The sequence below is a fragment of the Lepidochelys kempii genome, chromosome 2, assembly GCF_965140285.1.
Source record: "Lepidochelys kempii isolate rLepKem1 chromosome 2, rLepKem1.hap1, whole genome shotgun sequence".
In the NCBI taxonomy this organism is placed as follows: Eukaryota; Metazoa; Chordata; order Testudines; family Cheloniidae; genus Lepidochelys; species Lepidochelys kempii.
In genome coordinates this window covers 255,671,811-255,698,960 of record NC_136381.1, presented here as the reverse complement: position 1 = coordinate 255,698,960, position 27,150 = coordinate 255,671,811, and the positions used below count along the sequence as shown (strand labels likewise).

The 27,150-nt window shown below is 43.8% G+C and overlaps 1 protein-coding gene across 1 annotated transcript; it reads right to left on the bottom strand.

Moving 5' to 3' along the window:
* Nucleotides 1-320: 320 nt before the first annotated feature.
* On the bottom strand, nucleotides 321-25,434 carry CRYGN (crystallin gamma N). Its single transcript, XM_073329590.1, has 4 exons — nucleotides 25,350-25,434; nucleotides 11,227-11,475; nucleotides 8,154-8,299; nucleotides 321-525 (listed from the first exon to the last, which is right to left on the bottom strand). The coding sequence occupies exons 2-4, from the start codon at nucleotides 11,389-11,391 to the stop codon at nucleotides 390-392; spliced, it is 447 nt and encodes a 148-aa protein (XP_073185691.1). The 5' UTR covers nucleotides 11,392-11,475; nucleotides 25,350-25,434; the 3' UTR covers nucleotides 321-389.
* Between the last annotated feature and the right edge of the window lie 1,716 nt (nucleotides 25,435-27,150).

Sequence of the window (27,150 nt, the reverse complement as noted above, 5' to 3'; positions counted from 1 at the left end):
TATACTTGTGGGATGGTGGCTTTTAAAATAAAATAATAATAATAATGGGCCTGATCCAAAGCCCACTGAAGTCCATGAAAAAATGTCCAATTACTTCAGTGGGCTTTGGACCAGGTGCAACAGACTGCATGTGAATAATGTGCTGGTTTAGCATTGCCAGTACTGGTACCTCGTCTGGACAGCAGCAAAGCAAGCCCATGTGCTCTGCTTTATGAATCAAAGTACTGTCAGGCCATCTAACCAAGCAAAGCACCTTCTCTCATGTAATGAGGGAAAAATACCTGCAGCCAATAGCAGCTCTTAAGAATTTATTGCACACTTTGAGGGAGCAGAGGGGAAGATTGAACTCCAGTTTGCACCGGGACATTGTTTGTACAAGAATAACTCAGTTAAAAGTAGTTGACGACTCTTCTGAGGGACTGGATATTTGCACTGTGAGCTTGCCACATGTTAAAGCTGTTGTACTCTCCTCTCTCCACAACGTACATACGGCCACGATAATTGGGTTCCTCATACAGCACCCATCTAAAACAGAGAATGAATGGATTACTCAGGAAAGCATTTATGCAGCACAGTAGTAAAAACCATCTTTGGTCCCTTGCTGAATCCCTTTGTCAGATTTCACCCTGGAAGTTAAGGAGCACTGCTTTCCTAAGGGCACAAGACTTTCACCTCTGGGTCAAATCCCAGTCAATATATTTGTCCAGTTTCAATCTGGACACAGAATGGAAACTGCTCTCCTCTGTGGAGTTAACCTCCTTAGTGCTGTTGGCTCCTTCTCCTTGACTTCTGAGCTCCCTTTTGACTATTCCCCAGCCATCCTGGACCACTCCATCATATTATTTATTATTTGTGTTACAACAGCATCTAGAGGTCCCAACTGAGATCTGAGCCCCATCATGCTGAGCGCTGTACACACACAGGACGAGACCATCCCCACCCCAAACAGTCCAAGTACACTCCATCTTCCTGAACCCCCCCTTTATCTAGAAAAGTAAACTCGGTTCCCCATGCCTAGATCTAATCAATCTCTCTCTCTCTCTCTCTGTGACTGGTGAGAAGTGACCTTCTCAAAGGCCCCTCTTCCATGGAATTCCACAAGGTTCATTTCTTGGCTGGTTTTTTTTCCCCCCAATTTGAATTTGACATGTTGGAAGGTCTTAAACCAACCTCGTGGTTCGGTTAAGAGAGTGCTGCAGGCTGATCATTTTAATCAAAATACAGCTTCTGAACCACATGTTTTGAGCAATGTTCGAATAAACTTTTATTCTAAATGCAAATTGATTTGATCAATGCAGCACACAGCGATCTCCCATTGGAGAAAAAGCATTGATTGGGCCCCACTGTTTGACTTTGCTGTTTTATCTGAAATGCTTTCTAGTCTGAGTACAGGAAATGTCACAATATTTTGGTCAATTCAAATACTCCGGCTCAGTCACCGTTGGAATTTAGTGGAGGCTCTGATGTAAATGTGAATCTAAACAAAATCTTCAAAATTATCGTCAATTATTAATCGCAAGGCTGTGATCTCAATTTTCACAAATTACTTTTGTGCATTATCACCAATTTTTTTAAAAAACAAAAACCTCCAGCTCTTCAATGCTATTCTTGCCAAACAAACAATCTCTTGCAATCACTGAACCTTAAAAGGAACAAGACATGTGTCACGTCAGATTATGCTATTTGTGGTACTGGAAGAGAAACGATGCACGACACTGTATGTGGAACAGAAAACATCTATTGAAAGCAAAATACCAGGTTACCAGGCTCCAAAAAGTAGTCACCTCTAATGGCCATATTTCACCCAAAAACTGTCACATTTTCAGCTAGATGGCACTATCTTAGAAATTGCTATGAAATCAAAATCTCAGCAGCAGATTTCATTTTCAATAATGCCTTACAATCGTATTATTATTATTATTTACATTGAAGTTGTACCTAGAAGCCCCAGTAATGGACCAACGCTACATAAGGTAGATGCTATGCTCACTTACACTAAGCTATACCATTAGATGGACAGACTTTTCATTCAAATTACATGCAGTGTACTCATTTACACATAAGATAGGAATCACTCTGGACACTAACCATTGAAGTGCAGCAACCTCTGTGACAGAATTTGGCAGCTGTTCAACAGCACCTCCAGATAAGAACTTAGGACAGGAAGCGAAGATTTATGTGCCCAATTGATATTGTGCATGGAAAATTAGCAAAGGAACATAATTACCTTCCAAAAGCCACAAGTAGGATACATCATCAAAAGATCCCTGGGGAGCAAAGAACCTTGCATCTCCCTGAAAGCCTATTATGGGAGACAGCTTTGCCTAGTGGATAGGGCACTGGACTAGGAGTTCAGGAGACCTGCATTCTCTTCCTGGCTCTGCCTTTGACCTGCTGTGGGGCCACTTCACATTTGTGCCTCATTTTCACCATCTGTAAAATGGGGATAATGTGACTTACTCTGCATTGTAAAGAGCTTTGAGATCTAGGGATAAAAAATTGTTATATATAAAATAGGATGCTTTATTACAAAAGCCCACCCTGTTCACACAGTAGTGCAGGATGGGACTGAGTTTGGGGGCTGCCAGATGTATGCAGAAGGGTAGTGGAGAGGAAGAGTCTGCTGTTGCACACACAGTAAAATCCACCATGTTTCTCATCTTAACTCATTGACCGGAAGGGGCTGTGAAATGCTCTGGAAACAGCGTGTTCATGCAAGATAGTGGACGTCATCCCTCATGTTGTTCTCCATATCTTTCACCCTTGGGATGATTCTGAAGTTATGCTGGCAAGATCTGGAGAGAGTTGGCACAGAACCCTCCTCGCCTGGAAGGACAGGCTGGCCCAGCATCGTGGCCCACAGCAGTGTCCAGAGCCCTTTGCAGATGGAAGGATAGACCAACCTGACACAAGGACAGGAGCTGTGTCTAGAACCTGCCTCATCTGGAGGGATGGCTTGTCTTGACATGGGGCCTTTGAGGCTGAGATAAGGGGTGGAATGGGACAATCCTAAAAGAATCCCACTCTCAGCTACATGGAAAGGTAAATTAATATAGAATTTAAAAAATAATTAAATCATTTATTTCTGTGATTAATATGAACAAAAGTATTGGGGGGAGGGATATTGAGCATTGGCCTGCTAAACCCAGGGTTGTGAGTTCAATCTTTGAGGGGGCCATTTAGGGATCTGGGGCAAAAATTGGGGATTGTGCCTGCTTTGAGCAGGGGGTTGGACTAGATGACCTCCTGAGGTCCCTTCCAACCCTGATATTCTATGATTCTATTGTTAAACTAAAAATGAACAAAGGTATTGTCAATGTTAGGCCTCAAACTTCTGGAAGCTTCAAAAAGCAAGCTCTGCAAAGTTAAACTGAAACTTGAGGTCAGGATGCGCTGTAACCAGATAACACTTTAGGCCGGCTCAAATGTATGAAGATAAACTATGCACCCGAGCATAGCTTATAATATTAAAGCAACCACATTTGAAATAATTGGCTACATAAAGATAAACTATGCACCCACACATAGTTTATAATATCAAAGTAACCACACTAACCACACTAAAAATTTGGCCCACCCTAATTGCTTGGTCTGTTTTAAAACCCGTCAACAAATAAGATAAAAAGTATGAAGGCACAGGACTAAGATGTGTGTGTTTGATCATAAGGGGACCTCTCTTTGATCAGGAAACCTGACCCACACCCCCTGAATGGAAGGGACATGCACTTCTCGACTGTCTGTACCTGGCCAGTGCGGAAACCAGCCGACTGAAGGGTAATGTATTTTTGGACGAATGCAGGGTAAGGTTATGGAGTAAAGAAGTCTGGTTGCTTGAGCTGAATTGATCTCAAGTTTGTATCGATACTATAGCGTTAAGAATAGTAGTAGGTAGTTGATGAATAACATTACATGTACTTGTGCTTGTCTTCAGTACAACTTGCCATTTATATTAATCCTTATTCAGTGCTGGTCTTTAATCTTTCTTTTCTTATTTTGTCTGTGTTGCTTTTATAGCCGGAAGTCATTAAAAATCTTTTTTGAGGAATAATTAGTAGTTTTATTTTCTCTTATACGGACACTACTCAACCTCATTACATCTGTGTTGGATGGTGGGAAGTAGTGATCACCCAGGGCACAATTAGGGCCCTGATGTGTGTCCCCTTCTTCCTTCATCTCCACAATTTCCAATATTCTAAGAGCCTATTCCTTGCTTCTAACCCTTAATACTACGGCACAGCTGGAGGAGAGCTTTTTAAGGGCCAAGCAACCCTCTTTAAAGAGGGTTTTAATGGAAAACCTGCACCCTGAAGCTCTCTTTCCCTGAGTCAGTGAGTGAGCATGTGTATTATCCCCAGTGAGCATTCGCAGGGGCTCTCTCTCCAGGTTTGGAGTCTCAGGAGAACAGATCACCGCAGTGCTGGCCAAGGGGGTGATTCAGCAGCATGCCATGTCAGATTGTGTCATGCACTGGCATGTGGCATGCCTGAGGCAACCTAAATTGATGAGACACAGGCTAATGCAGCCTTCCCCACACTGTGTTTGAAACGCCTTTCTTATCCAGTGAAAGGGACAGTTTAGCAAGAATATCGTCTCTGGGATCCTGGGGCAAGAGGGTGGAAGTTGTGTATTGGATCACACGTGTAACTGGCAATCTGAACCATGACCGAAGGTTGTTCTCTTCAGTCAACAGCAACAGATTGCTGGTTATGTGCGTGATCGACCCCTAACTGGCTAGATGGGCAACAGAGAATGGATGTGAGTGCAGCTCCTTAGGGCTTGCCTATGCTCCAAAGGCAGCTGCGCTGCTGTAGTGTTTCCGTGAAGACACGATCTACACCAATGGGCCCAAACTCCTTTCCCCGCCTCCCCACAGAGCTGGCCTGAGCCCCTCACCCAAGCCCTCTGTGTAGGGCTGGCCTGAGCCCTGCTGCTCCCCCCACCAAGCCCCTTTTTGGCAAAACTGGCATTTGTCATTTTGGTGATCAGTTGGCAAGAACAAGCAAGAAAAATGCCCAGTTTTGCCAAAAATATCAGGAGGTCTGGGGCCAAGGGTTCCCAAACTATTTCAATCACGCCCCTCCCCCAACCCTGTCTGCACCCCCCAGGAGCAGGGGCCAGGAGCAGAGCGGATTTGGGGGCCAGGAGCAGGGCCGCAGTTGAGAGCGGGGCCAAAGCTGTGGCTGGAAGCGGAGCCGCAGCCAAGAGCAGAGCCGCAGCTGGGACTGGGTGCAGGGCTGGGCCCCACTGCACCCCCCCGAATGTTCCTTTGTGCCCCGCCAGGGGATGTGTCCCACACCTTGGAGACCACTGCCCTAGGCTCTGATCAGAGCCATCCAGGGAGCCCAGACAACTGTGAGGAGCCCTGCACCTGCTTTGGATGGGGGGGCTGGGGTGCCCGAGAGCAGCTCCTAGCACATGTCCCTGTCCCCCCAAGATGTGCTGCCCAGGGCAGGTGGAGGGTACAGGGCTCCCCACAGGGGCCCAGGCTCCCTGGGCAGCTCTTACCACAGCCCAGCTTCCAGCCAGGCCAGGGGGTGGGGCCTTGGGAGGAACGGAAGGAGTAGGGGGCAGAGCAAGAGCCCAAATGTTCTTTTTGCCCAGGGCTCCAATAAATCTTAATCCGCCTCTGATGCCCAGCATCAAAACAATTTGTAGGTGTGGGTTGTGCAATAATCTAGGCCAATCCCCTCCAACACAGACCACCAAATCACATGATGGTCATAGGGCTCCTTTGCTCCAACTTCTTTCAGTAAGATCTTCCCCTTCTTTTCACCCATCACCCTCAGTGAAGATGCTCTCTTAGCATGGAAGCATCATGTGTAACCACAGACCCAGCTGTGCCTTGCACAAGCCAAACACTTCCTGGCTCTGAGAGAATTCTGCGGCTTTCTGCTTCCCCTCCACACACACACCCCCAACACACACACTTCCAACGAAATGTGTTTGTTGGTAAAAGGAAATGTGGTACAATGAAAACAGAAAAATAACTGATGACATAATAAAAAACAACAAATGTGTTCCTGATAAAAGGAGACAAGTTTTTTTCCCCCTGAAAATGTTAATTCCCCTGAAACAGTGACAAAGGGCAAACTCTGCACAACCCTCACTTTGCAAAAGGTTTCAAGGATGTCTGAAAATGTAGGGGAGACAGAAACTGGGCTGATCATAGTTTGCACTGCTACAATGAAGGATCACAAGGCAACAGTGAATGTAGCCTCAGAAGAGTACTGTGATACAGGGAAATATTATTATCCTCATTTTAAACACAGGGAGAATGAAATTCAGAGAGATTAGGACCAAAATTGTCAAATATGAGTGACAGAAGCTAGAAGCCTACGTTCACCGGGCAATGAACTGAGTACTGATTTTTCAAAGTGCTATTGAAGTCTGTGGGCGTTGTGGCAGCTCAGTGCCTCTGAAAATCACACACACACGCCCCTCTTCAAGGTGTGAGACATCAATATTTACATTCAAATTCAAATGCTGTAGCCTTGGCTCATCTCTAAGTACCATGAATCCCACAGGACTTCTAATGGAGAGTGAGAAAGCAGGAACCATCTTCATAAGGAAGCTCCTCCCCATGACAACCTGGAATTAGACAGGTTTCAGAGTAGCAGCCGTGTTAGTATGTATCCAGAAAAAGAAAAGGAGTACTTGTGGCACCTTAGAGAGTAACAAATTTATTTGAGCATAAGCTTTTGTGAGCTACAGTTCACTTCTTCGGATGCATACCATGGAAAATATAGTGGGGAGATTTTATATACACAGAGAATATGAAACAATGGGTGTTACCTCACAGACTGTAACGAGAGTGATCAGGTAAGGTGAGCTGTTACCAGCAGGAGAGAAAAAAACTACAAAAGGTTAGTGGTAGCTATGGTGTTGGCTTTGTGATTCAGACACCTGACTACTAGGAACTGGACTGAGGCCACCAGCTCATTTCACATATGCCACCAAACAACCAGCACATGTAAACACTCACTGCTAACCTGGGCTGGATTCAAACCAGCAACCTCATGGGTCAAAAGGCTCCATGTCCCAGTAGCAAACCCCCAAAGTGGTCCCAGTAGCAAACCCCCCAAAACCCCTAATCCTCCCAGTCTGTGCACTTATTCAATACTGTCAGCTCTCTAGCAAACTCATGAAATAGCAAGCCAGATAGCCATTTACTGCACCCAATCCACTACATTTTAACTGGTGGTTGCCATTGTCCGTAGAGAAAAATTATTTTCAAGGTAAAGACTACAATTACTCCTAAACCCTACCAGGAAGAACCGTCACTTTTTGTCTGAAGCATTAGCAACCTCTTGTAGATGTTAAGATTACTCAACTTACATTTAATCCCCTCCCCACAAATAAATGTATAGATCAAGATGACCAAACTTCCTCCTCCAGTGCAAACCCTCTCTTAGGGCTGACTCCCACTGAAGCCAATGGGAGTCTTTTCAACAATTTTAGTGGAATAGTCACCACTGCACCCCAGCTCCAAACATTCACTGCCACCCCCAGTCCCAGTCAAGGAGGTTTATTCTTTTGTAACAAAGGTAAAACAAACAAACAGAGTGCACTCTTAAGTCAGTACCTGGCCCCCAGGCTTCAGGGCCACCCCTCCTATGGGCAGTGCTTAATTTGTAAGGAAAGAGGTGCCGGGGCTCAAGCAATTTTTTTTTACAGTCATTACTGATGCAGTAAGCCCAGAGGTGCTGGGGCTATGAAGTGCCAAGCCTAGAGGTGCTCAGCCCTGGCACAGATTAAGCACTACCTACGGGTCTCTGACAGTCCAGCTCCTGGCAGCTTTCCAGCCTCAGCCAGCTCTGCTTCCTCCTTGGAGCGGCAGCCGCAGGATTGCTTCCCTGAATTCCCCTCTTGCTCCACAACTCACCACAGGAGTTGGTGCCACTCCAGTGTGGCCTTTGCTGCTCGGGCTCAGCCTGCCACCCTCCCCCTTTATGAACCGAGGTGTAGCCCAGCCCTCTTTAATTAGCTAGATTAGGGTCACTTGCTCCAGTCCGAGGAGCTGGGCTCAGTCTATCCACAGAGACCAGCTACCCTGTGACAGAGTGGATTGGGCTTGTGTGGGGAGCGAGCTTTATTGTGTTTCAAGATAGAATGACATAGCAGTTGCATTCCTTTTATGTCCTTTGCTTACTTACGCTCCATCTCCATACACTTTGATGGCATTGACACAGTTCTTGTTCCAGCCCTGCCCTTGCAGGAAAGAGCAATCTTCAGTGAACTCCATGCAGTGACCACTAAAATGGCTCCCATCAAATATTTCCATTCTGTAATGCTCACCGTGCTGGGGACAAAGAGATTTGAGTAAACTCAAAAGAAAATGCATCAAATTGTTTCCCCTGATTGTAAAAGATAACCAGAAAGCAAGAATGATACCTCATCATGGAAACGTGGCAAAAACCCAACAATAACACTGCCCACCCACAAACACATGCTCACAATACCCACCCAAATACCCACATAAACATACAAATGTCTCTCACAAACAGCTCACTCACAAAAAAGCACACACAAACTCCTCCCCAAAATATACCTCTACTAACATCCACACACCTGCATAACCACTGGTCACACACAAACGTATTGCTCACGCTGTACTTACCACACATACTCCCACACCTTTCACCTCTAAATCCCCTCCCCCACCAAACAAGTACTTAAACACTGTTCACAAAGACGCACACCACACAAACACTATAAGCACAACCATTTCCCACTCCACATATACATTTAAAAAAAACCCCAAAATGCCATACACACACACACAATATTGGAAATGTAATTGAACAAAAGTATAAGAAGTAAGAACATAGTGCAAAAAAATTTAATAAATCCAAAATACACAGAGGTATTAGATTATTTCCCCAGTTTGTACTTTTCTTCAGTTCCAATCATATCTGTGGTTATTTACACAAGTTGTTGTGCCTTTCTTTAAAAAGAAAAGGAAAATATCTTCCCAGAGTCCTAGCTATGAAAGCCTTCAAGGGTGAGTTGAGGTAAATGTCTTTGGGGAAATTTTCCTGTCTTCTCCATAGGTATTTGTGATGGAACTGGTCAAAAGATTTTTTTTAAGCAGAATTCAGACAATAGCTAATATATTTTTCATATAAATTACATTATGCATGAAAAAGCTACATTGTAGTGCCAAAAATCCCATAGCATCCTCCAGCAGTGAAATCTCAGATACCATTCCTGACCAAACATTCTTCTGTGTAACTGTTGCCTGAATTGTTGAAATATTTTAAAACTCTCACTTGTATAAGAGCAATGGAGCACAGGCCTGAGGGGAAGAAAAGCACTCATGGCTACTGGCCCACAGATGTTCAGTGGGTCTCCATGGATCTGGAAACAAGGTTCTATGTGGTACCTTTGACAAGCTCATATTCCCCTCTCTGGATTCTGTATTAAACATTGGAAACTGCCCCCTACACAATAGACTTATAACTCTGTCATCGGGGCACTGCACTGGACATGCCTTAGGAGTCTCGTTGAAATGCTAATATAAAGACAACCTTTCCCCTTGCTGAATGAAAAGGCCTGGTTCCAACATCAGCCAAAAGAGAGAGAGAGTCCACTACCCCAAAGATGTACATTTACCTCCCCTCAGCCAGGCTAAGGGAGTGATGCATCTCACTCAGCAAAGTTAGTAAATCAGCAACAGGCCCCAGGGTGTGCCAACCAAGAATAAAAAAACCATTAATACTAAGGAGGGGTGACAAGGGTCAACCAGTGGAGCACCAAGCATAGGGCTACAGCCAACCTTTGACTTGTACAACACACAAGCTTGAATGGGGGTGACACCATACAGCCTTCATTCTTCTCATGTGGCGTAGCAATTTCCTCCTGGCCCCAATCAATACATCCTTGGCAGAGTTCTAAGAGCAGCTCTGTGCAGGATCCTCCAGCCACCTATGCCAACCAGAGCAGCATGGGACAGACAGCTGTACTGGCTTGGTACAGCTCCCACTGATATCTTCTCATGGCAGTTTAAAATGTAAGGAAAGGTCCCCTTCAGCAGCTTGGCTCATTGGCTGACAAATCCTTATGGGTTAGTGAGACACCAGATTTATTTAATGGAGAACAGGGCCCTCAGTGGACCTAGTCCAAAGAGGCACCTGTTGATGTATAGCCTCATTTTTGTTTGCTGGATACTGGTCAGCCAATAGGAGCTGCCTGTATAGGAGTAGTGAGTGGATTCCTAAATTTGAGAGGATGTTCTGGAGTCTAGAGAAGTATGTGTGGTCTTATGTATTGCACATGGACTAAAACTTCACAGGAGATGCACATATCTACACCCCCCTCCCATTTTTTTAGGCTAAGTTTTACTCAACACCAAAGAAAGCTACAACCCAATGGGACTTGGTTGCTGTATCAACCTGTAAGTGGCCATAACCTGCGAATAATTTTCTTTAATCATTCTCCCATCAGTAGCAGGTGATGTTGGGATCAAATGGAAAGCTCAAACCAGGTTCAATTTTTTTCTCCAGCTGCAAATCCTCCCACTTCTTCCCCAGCATGGTAAAGACTCTCTGCTGTTTGTTTGGTTTCTTTGTGTGATCTGGGCCATATTTGGTATTAATTCAGGGGTGCTCAGAATTTGAAACACAAGAGATAAGGTGGGTGACTTTGCCAGGAGCCTGAGAGCTGTCCCACAGCAACATCCTCCTCTCTGGTTTGCACAGCAAATTGTGATTCCAATGGCCTCTCCTCCCTGTATACACATAGATTGCTAGTGGGTGTCATCAGGAGTTCTGCACACACAGAGAGAGCAGAATATGAGAGTAGAGCCCTGCCTTGTGCACAGAACTTTGCAATTCATTTGCATGTAAATATTTCATAATATTTAACATTACAAATAAAGGCATGTGATGCTGTAGGGGCATTGCCCTCACATATAAAAACCACAGCAAAATCGTACCCTATTAAAACTGCTGACTTGGAAGACAGAATACAGTTTCTGCCCTTGTCCTGAAAGCATGGGAAATTGTTATGCTATTTTGTGGCCTATGAAGACTGTTCATAGAGGGTCTACTTTCCCCAGAATGCTCTTTACCTCCTAATTGTGTATTATTTCTATAAAGCTCGTTTTCTCAGATATTTATTTAGACTCCAGCTAACATGGAAGCTAAAAGCACAAATGCGACCCCCTCAACCAGATATTTCAGCAACAAAAACAAACCTCTTGGAAACTAATTGAAAGTTGGCACTAACCATTCCGACAGGCCTGCAGGAGCCCATGCGATCATTATGGCCATTCCAACGGTAGAAGTCGGGGTATTCCCCATGCTCCAGAACGTATTGCTGTCCTCGGAAGTCTGGGTGACCAAAACAGATCCAAGCTCCACTCTGCACACAGATAGAGTTCACTCGGTTCATGAAACCTCTGTCCTGGAAGTTATCACAGTTCCCACAGACCTCCAGCTTCCTGCCTGTGAAGTATTTGCCCTCATAGAAAGTGATCTGAAATGAGGAGGGAGAGGATGCTGTATTGTGGCACATGCAAACACAGACTGCCTGCTTGTACTATGCATTGTTATTCTGAGCAGATGGGTGTCTCTGGCAGACACAGTGGTTCTTTAATTCTGAGTCCAACCAGAGGAGAACTAAATTGACACTGGACTATTTGTTTTAATGAGAATTGTAACACAGCTCAAGTTTACAACACTGCATGTGGCTTTTATACCACCTCTCTCTTGTTCTTTTGTAAATATAAATGTCTGAACAGGAAGCACAGCTACCAAACTACACCCCATTCTAGTTGCTCCTTTCCCCTCCTTAACAACTTTGCTTCCATTTCTCCGCATTCATTACTAACAGTATCACCACATGATCTCACTTTGCCTTACCCTAACCTAGGAAAATTCCTACTATCTCAACCTAGAGAGAACTCTGGCTCTTTGGCCTGAACGGAGGACCAAACAGTTGTTTGTTTACTTACTTTTCCCGAATACTGAGACATTTTCTGCTGGATGCAAACCAAAGCCAAAGCAGAAGCCAAACCAAAAATGTGATCTACAGAAATGTTGGATACCCCACTATATACAGTGAGGAGAGATGAGGCTGGTATCGCGAGATCTGCTTAACAATACAGCAGAAATAGGAGGCTTTAAAAAATCATGCTTACTAGGCAGAACTTCCACTATCCGGCCCTGCTGAGTCCAGAGTTTTGATTTAGTGCGTATAATTTAACAAAAGATTTGTTTGGCAGGGATTTGACTGATTAGTGTTGCACATTTCGAGTTCCTTTCAGAGGACTTTGTTTTTAGAATGGGCAATAAGGAAATTAGAAAAAGGTGGCTGCTTGGAAGTGGGGGCTCTTTTATTGGCATTTTCTTCTTCTTCTTTTTAAATGGGCCGTTGTTTTTCAGCTCACTCTTATCTACTGGGGCTGGAGATCCCGAAAGTGAGCATCCTTGGAAGACTCCTTAACAATAACGATTTGGACTTCATCCATCAAAGGAACTGCTTCTCGTCCATCCTTAAAACCTTTTTAGACAGCATTCCTGAAGGCCAAACACCCCCTCTGGTGCACAGAGTCTGTGCTTAAAAACTCACAAAATTTATTTATTATTTCTCATTTTTGTTAATGTTCTGGCATTTCAAAGATGCAGCTAAGCACCAAGATATACATATATAATTTAGGATTAAAATGCCTCCCAGGGATTTTAAGCAAAGGCACCACTGACTGGGTAAATAACAGATTTCACAAATACCAGTAACTAGGGCTCCCCGGGCATATAGCTTCACATTCTATAATCCACAAGTTTCTTAAAGGTGGCCAGCAAAAAAAAAAAAAAAAAGACTTACTATTACTTGTATTACAATGGTGTCTAGCGGCTCGAACCATGATCAGGGCTCACTGTGCAGTGCTCTGTACAAACACATAGTAAGACAGTCTCTGCCCCAAAGAGTGTACAGTCTTAAGAGAAAAAAAACAAAGAGCTGGAGGGGAAAAAGACAAACTGACTTGTTAGTGGTCACACAGCAAGCCTGGGGCAGACTGGAATGAGAACCCAAGTCCCCTGGCTCCCAGTCTACTGCTCAAACCATTAGGCAATGCCGCCTCGCAATATAGACATCTACCTATTTTTTGCAGCTTTCTTTATGACGTATAAAGAAAGCCTGGCTAAAACTGAGGTTTTTTTAACATTAGAAAAATAGAAGAAGCCGTCGTATGTAACTGTGACAAGACTGACAATTTCCTACAATATTCTGAGTGAACTTTATTGAATATAGGACTTGTGTACACTTAAAATACTGCAGCGGCACACCTGCACCACTGCAAGTGCACCACTGTGGCACTTCTGTTAAGACACTACCTACACCAGTGGGGAGGGATTCGCCCATTGGCATAGGTATCCCACCTCCCCAAGAGGCAGTTCTGTCGGTTTAAGTGTGTCACTAAAGGTTGTGGATTTTTCACACACCCCCAGCAAAATATAGTTATACAAACCTAATTTCCTAGTGTAGACTAGGCCTAAATTAAACCTTATTGAATTAAGTTTAATACTTTTGGAATCCTGTTGTATTAATTTAGATGGAATATATTGGCTAAAGGTGTTAACATAACCCAGTCACTGTCCAACATTAAACAGTGATACACAAGGACCAGGGCTTGGTCTACAGAGATTTCAGCCTGCTTAGCACAACAGCAAATACACCATTAAAATCCTTTTAACTTTATATTAAAGATACAGAAAAGAAGGGAAAACAGTTAAAGCATTTGAAATGTAAAGTATTTAAGTAAGGCTTTCTTTTAACAATATCCCTTGTTCCCTTTCCCTTTAGCTGTAGAGAGTTTTTAGAAGGAATTCCTCCAGCCCTACCCTGTTGTTTGACAGTCTCTTAGTCTGTATTAAAGATACTAGTACACTGTCTTTTTGGGGAAAAGAAAAGAAGTTAGTTGAGATAGGCTGGGGTTGTCATTGATGATGTTGTTATTAAAGGCCAGTATCAGATGGGAAAGCCCCCCTGTTTGACCGTATTAAAGATGGTAACTATCATTCCAGGTGGTGTTTGGGATTCTGCTGGAGCCTATTGGGGTGGCCATGTCATCTGTGTGCTTCTCTTTCTGGTCCGTTCTGGTCAGGACACTTCTCAGGGTCAGGATGATGAAGACCCAGGGGCTCAGGAAACAGTGGGGTTGCAGCCAGAATGGTGAAGCTGGCTCCAGTAGCTTGTCTGTTCTTTCCAGTTGTTTTTCATTTAGTTCTTTCGTCCTTTCCTCACAAAAATCTTTTTCTTTTAAGGACTTTAAAAAAAGGATGATGGGTGGAATAGCTCCTCCCCTCATTATTTTGTCTACCAATTAGGCTGAGTCAATGAACCAATTTTGGTTCATTAACTTTGGCTTCACATCTCTTGTTTTTAACAAGCGTAATATTAACACAGTCCTTGAATCATATCAGTTTGGCTTTTTGGTTTAGACTAAGTCAGTTACTTTTTCCCATTAATATTTGTTATTGTGGGATATCGTAACATTTTATGAACTTTTACATGCTTTTTATAGTTGAGCTCACAATTCAGGTACATTTGTAGACCCAATTGTCACAACAGTCCTGTATGGAATCTGGGGGACACTTTAGGATATTATGAATAGCAATATTGTAAAATTGCAATGAGTTATGCCAGATAGGCCATGCAAGATATCTGCAAAAATGTTATTATTTGCCAGATATTATAATCTTGTTTATGTGTTTGTATCACCTTTATATTGTGAGTTATAGATATGTATGTCTGTATTTCAAACTTGTGCTATGCTTCTGGGTGACATCCCCAGACAGTTTGGCATCACCACTGCCTAGCCTGCTTGATGGCCCATTAAGAACCATCAGCTATAAAACTGACCCATTGAGAGAAGGCAAGGGATACACCTTATGACTCAGCAAGGCATTCAGGGGCATGCCTATGGACAGAAATGGCTTCCAAGCTATGTGCTGGGCAGCTTGTGTTTGAAACAAAGGAAGCACAGACCACATGGCAGAAGACTATAAAAGGCAGTTGCATCTTTTCCATTTGGTCTTCAGTCCTGCTTCTTACCTCTGGAGGAACATTGCTACAAACTGACACTCTGAACAAAGGACTGAATGACCCATCCAAGCTGTGGCTGTATTCCAGAGGGACTTTCAACCCAGCAAACTCATCAATACCGCTAGGAACCTGATATATGGACTCTGAAGTCTTTGTATGTATGTGACTGTTTTACCATTTAACATTTCTCTTCTTGTTCTTTTTTCTTAATAATAAACGTTTAGTTTTAGACACTAAAGGATTGGCTGGCAGCGTGGTATTTTGGGTAAGATCCAAACCTATACTGACCTGGTAATGTGGCTGACACTTTGGGATTAGACTAACATTTTCTATATATGAGCAGAGTTTTTAAAATAACTTCTCACTATACTGGACCTAGGTGCTCACTGGGAGCCAGAGAACTGGAATGCAATAAGGGGGTTGTGTGATTTCTTTTTTTGCTTCTTGGTAATCAGTGTGGGGGATTAGAAGCACAGTTTGTGACTGGTTGGGGAGTTTAACTTCAGTGTTACCCACTAGTCTTGGGAGTATCTGCTCTCCCTTTTGCAGCCTGCCCTGCCCTTGGCATTTCCAGTGAGGGCTGCCCCCAGGCACCACAGAGCACATTGGTGTAGTCATGGCAGGATCCACAGAACCAGATCATTGGGGTTGGGGATCAAAACCCCATGCTATTCCAAATTTGAAATTTAAAACTGAGAGTGTTAAAGGTTAAAGTTAGTCACAATGAGTGATCCACAATCAAAACGGTAAGCCCTGAGAGAGTGTCTTCAGCATGAGAGAGAAATGGCAGAACTTCAGATGCAAGAGAAGCAAACCTTGGCCCAGCTGGAAAAAGAAGCGGAGGAGAGAGACAGAGAATCTCACAGGAAGCAGATGGAGCTGCTGCAAGCTGAGACTGAGGTTGCCAGACTTAAACTCCAAATCAAAATAATGAAAGAACAGCAGGAACTGTGTTATCCTGGTAGTCCAGCTCCTCTCTACAGCAGAATGTGTTCAGTTTATAACAATGCTGGTATGTTGTTTAATAATAATGTGGTAACTATGTTTAATCAGGGGAATGTCATAACTCACTCCCAGAAAAAGCATGAATGTGAATCCTCTGTGTTATCTGTAACAGACAGGGAGATCTGTGAAGGGCGGGTGTTTGACTCCAAGCAGTTGTATGTTTTTAACCAGGTATGCTATAACCAGGAAGAGAGCATCTCTAGCCTTGGGATTATGGAAAATAGCTTTTTGTCCAGTCAGAAAAGCAGTTTATATGGTGAAGAAATTTCTGAATGTCTGTCTAATATCTCAGAAGTGAATCTGGAATTAGACGAAGCGCAGAAAGAAGCTCAGGAAAACATTTATTTAGAGCAAATTAATGTTGGTCAGTTTGAAGCCCTAACTGAGGAAGATCAGTGTAGATTTCTGGTGGGTGATGGATTGATGGCCAGTGAAGTTTGTGAAAGTGAGCCGGAACAAAGTAAAAGTGATTTGCTTAAAGTAGCTCAGTATGAGCAGCCACTGTCTGTGAAAAATTCGGTGTACAAATGTGGTCGCCCCATCTCAAAAAAGATATATTGGAATTGTAAAAGGTTCAGAAAAGGGCAACAGAAATTATTAGGGGTATGGAACAGCTTCTGTATGAGGAGAGATTAATAAGATTGAGACTTCCCAGCTTGGAAAAGAGACGACTAAGGCCTGGTCTAAACTGGGGAGGGGGGGAGACACGAGCTAAGTTGGTCTAAGTTATGCAACTTCAGCTTCGAAAATAGCGTAGCTGAAGTTGACATACTTAGAGCTACTTTCCGCAGTGTCTTCACTGTGGTAGGTTGACTGCTGCCACTCCCCTGTCGACTCCGCCTATGCTTCTCACTCTGGTGGAGTACCGGAGTCGACAGGAGAGTGCTCGATCTATCACGTCTTTGCTAGATGCGATAAATTGACCCCCACTGGATCGATTGCTCCGGAGGTAAGTATAGACTGCCCTAAATGGGGATATGATAGAAGTCTATAAAATCATGATTGGTATGGAGAAAGTAAATAAGGAAGTGTTACTTATTTCTTCTCATAACACAAGAACTAGGGGTCACCAAATGAAATTAATAGGCAGCGGGTTTAAAACAAACAAAAGGAAGTATTTCTTCACACAATGCACAGTGAACCTGTGGAACTCTTTGCCAGAGGATATTGTGAAGGCCAAGACTATAACAAGGTTCAAAAAAGAACTAGATAAATTCATGGAAGATAGGTCCATTAATAGCTATTAGCCAGAATGGGCAGGGATGGTGTCCCTAGTCTCTGTTTGCTGGAAGCTGGGAATGGGCAACAGGGATGGATGATGATTACCTGTTCTGTTCACTCCCTCTGGGGCACCTGGCATTGGCCACTGTCAAAAGACACAATACTGGGCTAGATGGGCGTTTGATCTGACCCAGTATGGCTATTCTTATGTTGTTGTGTTAAGGGGCAGGGGAGGTTCCAGCACTCCTGCTAGAGTGTCCAGTTTTTAAATATTACCAACTTATCAACCCTAAGACGGTGTTAGGTTGGAGCAAACTCTGGTAAGCTTATTAGCATGTGTGTAGGTTCATTTATTGTTTGTCATCTGTTTTCTCTGTGATGCTTTGTACCTCAAGAATAAAGTAGGCCTGCACAGGAAGTGGTGTGTGATCTTTTATAACCTTGGCAATTATACCTGTTAACCATTTCTGAAGAGAAAGCAAGCAGGCATGCTTGGGCAGCCTGTCTCTCCTGGGAATAACACAGTGAAAGCAGGGAACTGTGCAGCCTGGAAATACCCTAGTCAGAAAGGAGTGAGATGAGGGTCTCCACCCAAGAAAGGCAACAGCTGGGGAGCTGGAAGCTTGACAGTGGGTGCCCTTGCTGGACCTGTGCGGGGAAATACAGTAGTTGCAGTTGCCCTGAACTATGACAGTGACTAATAAAATTATGGCGTCACGGGACACTGAAAGCTGAGCTATTGAGAGGGGAAAGGAGTTCTAGTTTCCCAGACTTTTTTAGACACTTTTTTGTTAGTGTCATTTTGTTAGTGTCAACCATTTCTTTCAAATAACTAATGAACCATTTGGAGAAAGGATGAAATGGTTAAAATAGTAAATATTCACACACCCCCTTCAATTAAGGTGTAAAAGGCCACACACACAGATCCCCGATACCTAGACGTCTTCCAGCAGAAACAGGAAATAATAAGGCTTGACATTCCTAATATTTATTAGGTTAAAAAAAGCTTCATCAGAAAGAAAAATGGCCACCTTTAAATGTTTGTAGGGATGCAGGAAACAAGCAAAAAATCTACTAGTGAAACACTGGAATGCGTTATCTAGGGAGGTGGTTGAATCTCCTTCCTTAGAGGTTTTTAAGGTCAGGCTTGACAAAGCCCTGGCTGGGATGATTTAACTGGGAATTGGTCCTGCTTTGAGCAGGGGGTTGGACTAGATGACCTTCTGGGGTCCCTTCCAACCCTGATATTCTATGATTCTATGATTCTACTGAGGCAAAATGCTGACATTATTTTCTAAGTGCTAAATTAGTCACCACATTGTCCTAGGCAAGTAATGAACATATGGAAATTCACATGTTAAAGAGCTACCAAGATCTTATTGCAGTCACCACATCATGAAAATGAGACCTACACTGTCTATTTAATGCCTGGATAAGCAGGACATGAATTGTACAATAATTTCCACTGTCTTCTTCATCTTTACATTGCTCCCCAGTTCCAAAAGTGATTTTTGATCTTTTAAGATGGAATTCCTGTGGGGTGTGTCAGGGTTCCCTCCCCACTCTGAACTCTAGGGTACAGACGTGGGGACCCGCATGAAAGAACCCCTAAGCTTATTTCTACCAGCTTAGGTTAAATCTTCCCCAAGGCACAAATTCTTTGCCCTTGGAGGGTACGCTGCCACCACCAAGTGATTTAACAAAGAATCAGGGAAAGGACCACTTGGAGTTCCTATTCCCCCAAAATATCCCCCCAAGCCCTTACACCCCCTTTCCTCAGAGGGCTTGAGGATAATATCCTAACCAATTGGTTATAAAGTGATCACAGACCCAAACCCCTGGGTCTTAGGACAATAGAGAAATTAGCCAGGTTCTTAAAAGAAGGATTTTATTTAAAAAAAAGGTAAAAATCACCTCTGTAAAATCAGGATGGAAAATAACTTTACAGGGTAACAAAAGATTCAAAAACACAGCAGGACTTCTTCTAGGCTTAGTTTCAAAGTTACAAAAAAAAAAAAACAGGAATAAACCTCCCTCCAGCAAAGGAAAAATTCACAAGCAGAACAAAAGATAATCTAACACGCCTTGCCTGGCTTTTACTTACCATTTGTAATATGAGAGACTTTTAGGATGGTTTATAGGAGAAGGAGTTTTCTGACCTGATGCTTTTCAAGAGAACACACAAAACAAAGCCTTCAAGATTTGAAAGTATCTTCTTTCCCCATTGGTCCTTTTGGTCAGGCGCCACCCAGATTATTTGAGCTTCTTAACCCCTTACAGGTAAGGAGGAATTCTAGGCTACCCTTAGCTGTATGGTTATGACAGGGTGAATATCTCAGGATGGCTTTGCCAAATTTGAGAACACATCAGCTGACACTAACAATGTTTCTTAAGTGCCATGCTGATGGAGGAACTGTGGTGGCAGCTGTCACTGGTGTTTAGGGCTTAGTGACCAGGGGCTACCCCCCATCCATCTTTTTGTTGTATCTACCTGTTGCCTTTCATCAGACACATTGACCGTAAGCTATTTGAGGCAGGGAACTGACTTTTCAAGAGGTGTGGGTACACTACCAAGCACCCTGGGGTCCTGATCCCTGACCAGGGCCTTCCGTACTACCACAATGTAAATATGAAATAATAGCAACAAACAAGTAACAGACAAGTCACATCAGAAAATACTGCAAATAGAGAGAGAGAGATGTATGTGAAAAATAGCATATTGAAGAATCATAAGCACAGGCGTGGGTTTCTTGAACTAAATGTTTAACTTCTACTAAATAAAGGAAAGGTTGCCAATGAATGAGACCTCAAAACAGCAGCAAGCAGCTTTCAGAACTAGTGCCCTCTTCCTGAAGCTCACAAACTGCTCTGCCGCTCAAGCTCCATTTCTAGGTTTAGACGTGTGCAGGCTAGAACAACACATTACCTTTTGTGTGCTCCCAGTGCTTCCAACCAATAGCAACACAATAGATCATGTCTCCAGAAAGAAAAATCAAACAGACAAACACAAGAGAAAATATGGATTCCCTCTGTTGCAGTGGTCATTTTCAGGGGAGTAACAACTAAGTGGAGGGTGTGAACCTTAGATTTGGAATTTGGGTTCAAAACAGATAAGTACTGAAGGTGTTGATTTTTATCCACACTAACCAAACCCCTTGGGTATGAAAAGTCAGGCTTGAAATCTCACAAGATAATGCTCTCGCCTGAGCTCTTGAACACTTCCTGTCCTGCTACAAGCTGTAAATACAGTGGAATGAATAAGGTACACAGGCACTCTGCTTCAGCTCCAAGCCGGACACTAGAAGTGATGGGAAAAAAGTAAGCAAATGTTTTTGAACCTCAAAAGAGGCTTGGGTTTGAAATGGCCCCAGGTTAGGGATGAGGGTTGTTGCCTATCAACCATCCCTAACTTACATGAGAGTTGGAACCCTACATTCAGCTTGGGCAAAATGTTCAACAGCTCCTAAGTCACATAGGAGCCTAAATTCCATTGAAAAAAAATCAGTGGACTAAGGTTTCCACTTCGGTGATTTTCAAAAATGGGACTTTGGTTGCTTTTGAAATTTTTACCCTCTATCCTGTTCCCTCCCTCTGATACCTGTTTGGAAAGTCTATTCTATATAGGGTCTTACACTACACTCATCAATGTAGTATCTGAGCACCCTCAAGTATTCAAGTCTTATGGGATACGCACAATACTGCGGGGCTAATTCCTCAGACTAGCTATAATGAGCAGACGTACAGCAAGACTGTCTGGATGCGCGCAGGTCATTTTTGCATTCACAGCAATGCTCAGCAAGAGTGCTTGCACAGCATTTTGAAAATACGAACATTGGCTGATTAATCCTCAACTTCCCTGGGAAGTAGCCAGGTGTCATTAGCCCCATTTCACAGATAGGGACATTGAGAAGCAGGGCAGTCAAGGTCACAAAATGAGTCAGAGGCAGATCTCAGGAGTTCCTGCCTGCCAGACCTATGCCCAAGCCACTGTGTTGCTTCACTTTGATCTCACTGCATGATATCAGCCTTTCATACAGAAAATAAATGGATTCTGTGTTTCCAACTGGATTTGTATTGCTCAGTTCTTGGCTGGCTCAGAGATGGAGGTATGGGGCAAATTCACATTAGCTCTGCTCACACCACCATGCTTCCTCAGTCTACTGTACCGTGAATGTTCAGAGATCAATATTTCTGCAGGTCACTCTGGTTCTGCCTGCCCCATGCTGCTCATGCCACTCTGACCTGCCTCCCCTGTTATAAGTGATTTATTCCTGCTCGAGCTGTTTTGCATATTAATATTTTCTTTTTCAGTCTCCATATCACCCTGGGAGCTAGTCAGGCATGAAGGACACTGCTGTAGCCCTAAAGAGGTGGCAGCTATCCCCAGACACTTCTGAACTTCAGAACCAGGCATGTTAGCAGTAACCAGGGAATGAAATGGCTGTTGTCTGCTTTTTCTCCCTCATCACTGTGCATCCCCTCCCCACTCATTAAACACCAATGTATGTTGTTTTCACTGTGAATGCTGCCATGCAATTCACTACAAGCTCCCCGCAACCTATGCTGTCATCCTTCACACCCCTCTTCAACAATCTGTCTGTTCGCGCTCCCTCTCCATTGCCTTCTGTGCTGGCATCAAGTTTATTTGGAAGAAGACTCACAATTTCACTATTGCAATCCTTCACGCTTATCATTTGCTTGATCTATCTCTCAAGTTAAATTGCCTTGATCTTTATCTCAAATCAATGGCTTTTTTCTTTACCTCCAAAATGTCATCTCAACAGCATGTTTCTGGTCAGGAAAATTACCTGTCAATGACACTTTCTTACTCAATAAAACTTGTGTCTGGGTCTGCCCTTCTTCCTGACACAGAAGGGATAACATAGTGGTTTGAGACTCACCTTTGAAATCTCTAGGGCAGTGGTTTTCAACCATTTTTCATTTGCAGACCTAGGGTTGCCAATTTTTTGTTGGCTGCATTCCTGGAGATTTTATCACATAACAATTTTTAATCAAAGATTAATCTTTAATTCCTGGACACTCCAGGCCAATCCTGGAGGGTTGGCAACCTTATTGCAGACCCCTAAACATTTTTGAATGGAGGTGAAGACCCCTTTGGAAATCTTAGACATAGTCTGCAGACCCCCGGGGTCTGAAGACCACAGGTTGAAAACTACTGCTCTAGAGTACTAGACACCAGAGGTTCAACTCAGGCCATATCATGGCCAGCTGAATCCTTCTTGGAATTTGATGAGGAGTGTTGTTCAGAAAAGACCTAAAAATAAGAATATGAAGCTCCTGTGGCACTTATAGAAAGAGCTGGAGCTTGATGGAGTGTTCTTCAGCAAAATCCCTTTCAATCTATTGTGCTTCCTGATGGTCTCCCCTCTTCTCACTTTAGAATCCTTCTGGATGAAAGATGCTATCAAAAGGATGTATGATTTTTACATGTGAGTGAGTTGGATTTTAGTCTGTCTCCTGCATTGCCAACAAAATTGTCCACTAAATTCTAATTACAGCTCTTTATTAATAAAACTCAGGATTCATATGGGTCTCAGTTCAACAAAGCACTTAAATACATGCTTAACTTTAAGCACACGCTTAGTCCATCCCTATTCAGCAAAACAGAAAGTTAAGTATGTGTCTAAGTCATACTGACTTCAGGGGATCCAAGTATGTGTTTAAGTACTTTGCTGAATCAGTGCCAGAGTGCTTTTCATCTTCAAAGGATGCAGTGAACATGAAAGATCACATAGTGGTAGGCCCATGCATAGGTATGCAAGAGTGTTGAGGACACTCTGAGCCTTGGACCCTTCCACACACAAGCTGGCTATAGTTGTAGCCCTCACTACTCATCACTGGCTCTTCTGCAGGCACTAGCTGCTCCAAAAAGGTGAGGGAGGGTCAGTGTCTTGTCCCTTTCACACAAGCCAGCAGCGTTTGTCAGCTATGAAGGGGGCTGCGTGCTGCCACCCACCTCCCATCATACGCACATAAAAAGCAGCAGGAAGCATTTTCCCTCACTGAGGCATAATGACTCCCAGAGCTCCCACAGAGCATTGTGGAGCTGCACCACCTCCTATTCAAGGTGATGTCTTAATGACACAAGCTGACCCTAAATAATCAATCTTCACTATGTCCCTGGGAGAAGGAACCCAGCTTGACTCTCAGACCCCAGGATGACACTGCAGTGCTGGAAGGTAGAGGGCAGGGGAAAAAAGCAGTTGGCCAGTTTACGTCAAAACATTTGATGCGGAGGCCGCTGTGAGAGAAAAGAGCACTCCACAATGTCACTGCTATAGAGTCACATCTCTGACCTGCATCCTGCAGACCTGATGACAGGACATGGCCAGAACAGAATTAATCACACTTGGGTTTGAAAAACCCCAATACCAACATGCTACGCTTGTGGCAGTCAGAATACAGATGCCTGGGTCTTACCCACTGCCTCCCAATGGTCCAGCCCTTCTGCTTTCTCCCTCCACCCCCCACACCTGTCTCCCAATGGTCCAGCCCGGCTGCTTTCTTCTTCCCCCTGCCCCCCAGACACCTGCAAACCAGTTTTTCAGAGACAAAGACACACTAGCACCCCAGCCAGGTGTTAAAAAGCTATCACCGGCTTAAGCAGCCATTCTTCAGCAATGGGAAGGTGTAAACAAGAAATTTCCATTTCATCACAGAGCCAGTTCAACCCTGTAATGGGATCACCACCCACCTCTTGCAAGCTCCCCCTCTGGTTGGGTGTGTCCACAGGTTTTAAACCACTCCAGCCCTGATATGGGGCCTTATCCCCAGTGCTTCCTCCCTGGAGACATTATCTTCCTGTGGCCCTCCCCAGGCTCAGTCCCTACTCAGTCCCCACCGCCAGCCAGGAGCTCCTCCATTGCTCCCCGGGTCCCTGCTAGCAAACTGTTTTAGGCTCGGTCCTAGCAGCCAGCCAATCAGGAGCCTCTTGCTCCCCCTGTCCCTGCCAGCAAACTGTTTTTGGTCCTGCTGCTCTTCCAGCCAGGTACACAGCAATCCTTTCCTCTCCAACTCCAAGCAGCAACTGCCCTGTCTCTGGCTTCATAGCTCCTTTTTATAGGGCTGGGCCCTGATTGTCTGCTTCCCCTGCAGCCACTCTAGCCTGCTTGGAGGACCTTCTCCACTGCTTCTTTCCTAGTATGGGTGTGGCAGAACCCTAAGGCCTCAAGCAGGGGGCCTTGTCCACTCCATTACAAACCCTCACATCCACAAGAAACTACTTGTCACCTACACCTCAGTTGGGGGTAAACCTCAAAGAGGAGACAGTGGTATAAGAGAGAGAGACAGTGAGCTCCATTTCACCTCTTCTCATCCTATCTCTTTGCTCATGACATCAACGACTCTCAAAAAACTAAACTAAGGGGAGGTGTCCCTATATGAAAGGAGACCCAGCCTGTGACATTTACAACAGCGTACAGTTAGACAAAACCTTTGCTTTTAATGCAACTTATCTTGTTAAATTAGGTATTAGCTTGCATATTATTCTTTTATAACCAATCCTGACTTTATGCATTAATACTTGTAATAGCTTAAAATCTATCTTTCTGTAGTTAATAAACTTAACTTACTGTTTTATCTTAACCAGGGTGTTTGGATTAAAGTATGTGGGAAGCTCCATTTAGGATAAGAAGGCTGGTGCATATATCATTTCCTCTGATGAAAGGACGGACTGTCTGTGAACTTGAACTGTTCAGTAGTGTGCTTTACATTTACATTACAAGATTTACATTTCTGGGGAGACAAGGCTGGGACTAGAGAATTTGCAGGTGTTTCCCTGAAGTTTAATTCATGAGTGCCAGTCAGAGTGCTCATGTATTTATTTGGGAGTGAATTTGCATGCTAATGGCTGTACGAGCAGGCCAGGTGTGGCTGTTCTGACGGCAAAGCAGTGTAAAAGGCACCCAGGCTATTCACACTGCTGTTCAACAGTCCAGATTGTACCCAGGGGAATGCCACAGCTACCCACGCTCCCTAACCCTATTAGCCACTCACTGTACATTCACTTACATTTAAAAAAATCTATTCTAGAAAATTTAAAAAACAAACAAACAGACCCTTGGTTTTTCTCACGGTCAGCATTGTTGCTGCTCTTGCTCTTGGGAAGCGGGGTGGTAGGTAGGTGGTAGCTGTATGGGATCCCGCAGATTTACTGTGAGTTGCTTATAGGATTGCATTGTGCAGGAATGCAGAGAGCGGGTGAGGGAGGGCTGCCTGGGAATTTATGTTTGGGCTCAATGTGATGTTACCTAAGACTCTTACCAATGCTGTATTGTGCAAGGATTAACAGCCTGGCACTGGCCGTGAGCATTAGTGTGTGCAGTGACTGGAGCTGACCTTATGGAAGCATGAGAGCTCCCAGCTAACCACTAGCAGTCGCTCCTTGTGTGCTTGTTCGCAATCAGTGCCCGTGGAGTACATGGGAGTGCACAGCTCTAGGCAGGGGAATTTCTGGAACATGCATCACAGACATGTATTCATTTTTAAATTAATTAGAGTTTCTTTGAGGGGGAGGAGGGGGGGTTCCCAGAACTCACACAAAGTCCTTGATTCTGACCTTGTGGTCATTGATTTTACACTGATGTAGTCCTGATTTACACCAGCTTAACTGAGCAGACTCCAGCCCAAATAATCCGAACCCAGTAAATCTCTACTTACACACACACACACACACACACACACACAGAGTTTCAGTGTGGCAAGTTTGAACTGGAAACTAATTTGTACAGATGAATTCTAAACTGCTAATTAACTCTTAACTGTGAGAATTGCTAAAGGGCCTTGTTACAGCAGGATGCCAACCTCTCGTCTTTCACTGATATCGCAGGGGATTGAGGCTGCTCTGGATCTTAAAAGATGGTTTCCCTGAACGACAAATCTTGTTACCTCTCCCCACTGATGTGGAGAGGCCTCTTGCAGTGGAGGAGGGAAAGTTCCACTATGCTGAAGGGCAGGGAGGAAAGATTTGGAGAGGCCATGAATGGGGTTCACAGCCTCATCTCCACAGAGGTTCTGTCCACATGATTCCTGACAGGATGGGGACTCTCTAAGGCTCTGTACATTCTCCCATACTTCAGCTTGGATATTCTGTCTATTTCCCCCCAATTAAAGTAGTTTGAAATGGTGACATTTGCAGGTGAGCTAGCTTCCCTCACAATTGTCTGATGTCAGACATGGCTTTCATCCGAATAAGGCTGAACCCAGTTCTTATGAACAGCTGTCAATCAAATGCAATAAAACACACACATATTTTAACACATTGAAGTCAATTACTCACTAGAAGCAAATGACAGAAATACAGAAGTTGGAGATGGAAAAAACATTTTTAGATAGAGTCCCGGGGTTTCCCGAACTTTTTGCAGCTGTCAAAACCTCTTTAAACTAAAGTTTTTTTGTGACCTCTCTCTCTCTCAAGAGCGCCAACCCGAACCATGACCTGGTGAAATTTTGTAACTAAAGTCACACAGAAATAAGTAAGTGTTTAAAAAAATAAAGAAATAAGAGAAGAAGTCGATAGAGGAGGTAGAAATGTTACATTCACTCAGTTCAGTCTGGTGGATGTACCTGTCTAGCTGATAGAAGATGATCCATATAATATCTATTGGGAAAATACAGCATCTTAATCCATTTCCTATCGACAGCTGATCACAATAATTTGTTTTCATGGCCACCACCAAAGAGAAAACCAACTCACAGAGACACAAGGTAAAAAAATGGGATGAAAGCCTCCATAGCTTTCATGCCTAAAGGCGGGAACTCCTCCTTCAGAGATGGCCAAAACCTGCTGAGCTCCTGGCTAGAGAGTCAGTGAGTTACACGGTCCTGTGACAAGAGAGACTTGATCGTTCGTTTTGCAGT

Bases quoted from the DNA above. Each gene is read 5' to 3' on its own strand.
- CRYGN (XM_073329590.1), bottom strand. From the start codon at position 11,391: ATGAACCGAGTGAACTCTATCTGTGTGCAGAGTGGAGCTTGGATCTGT. The intron at 8,300-11,226 runs GTTAGTGCCAAC...CTTTGTCCCCAG, and splicing joins CCTGCAGGCCTGTCGGAATG to CACGGTGAGCATTACAGAAT. The intron at 526-8,153 runs GTAAGTAAGCAA...TCTCTGTTTTAG, and splicing joins AAAGTGTATGGAGATGGAGC to ATGGGTGCTGTATGAGGAAC.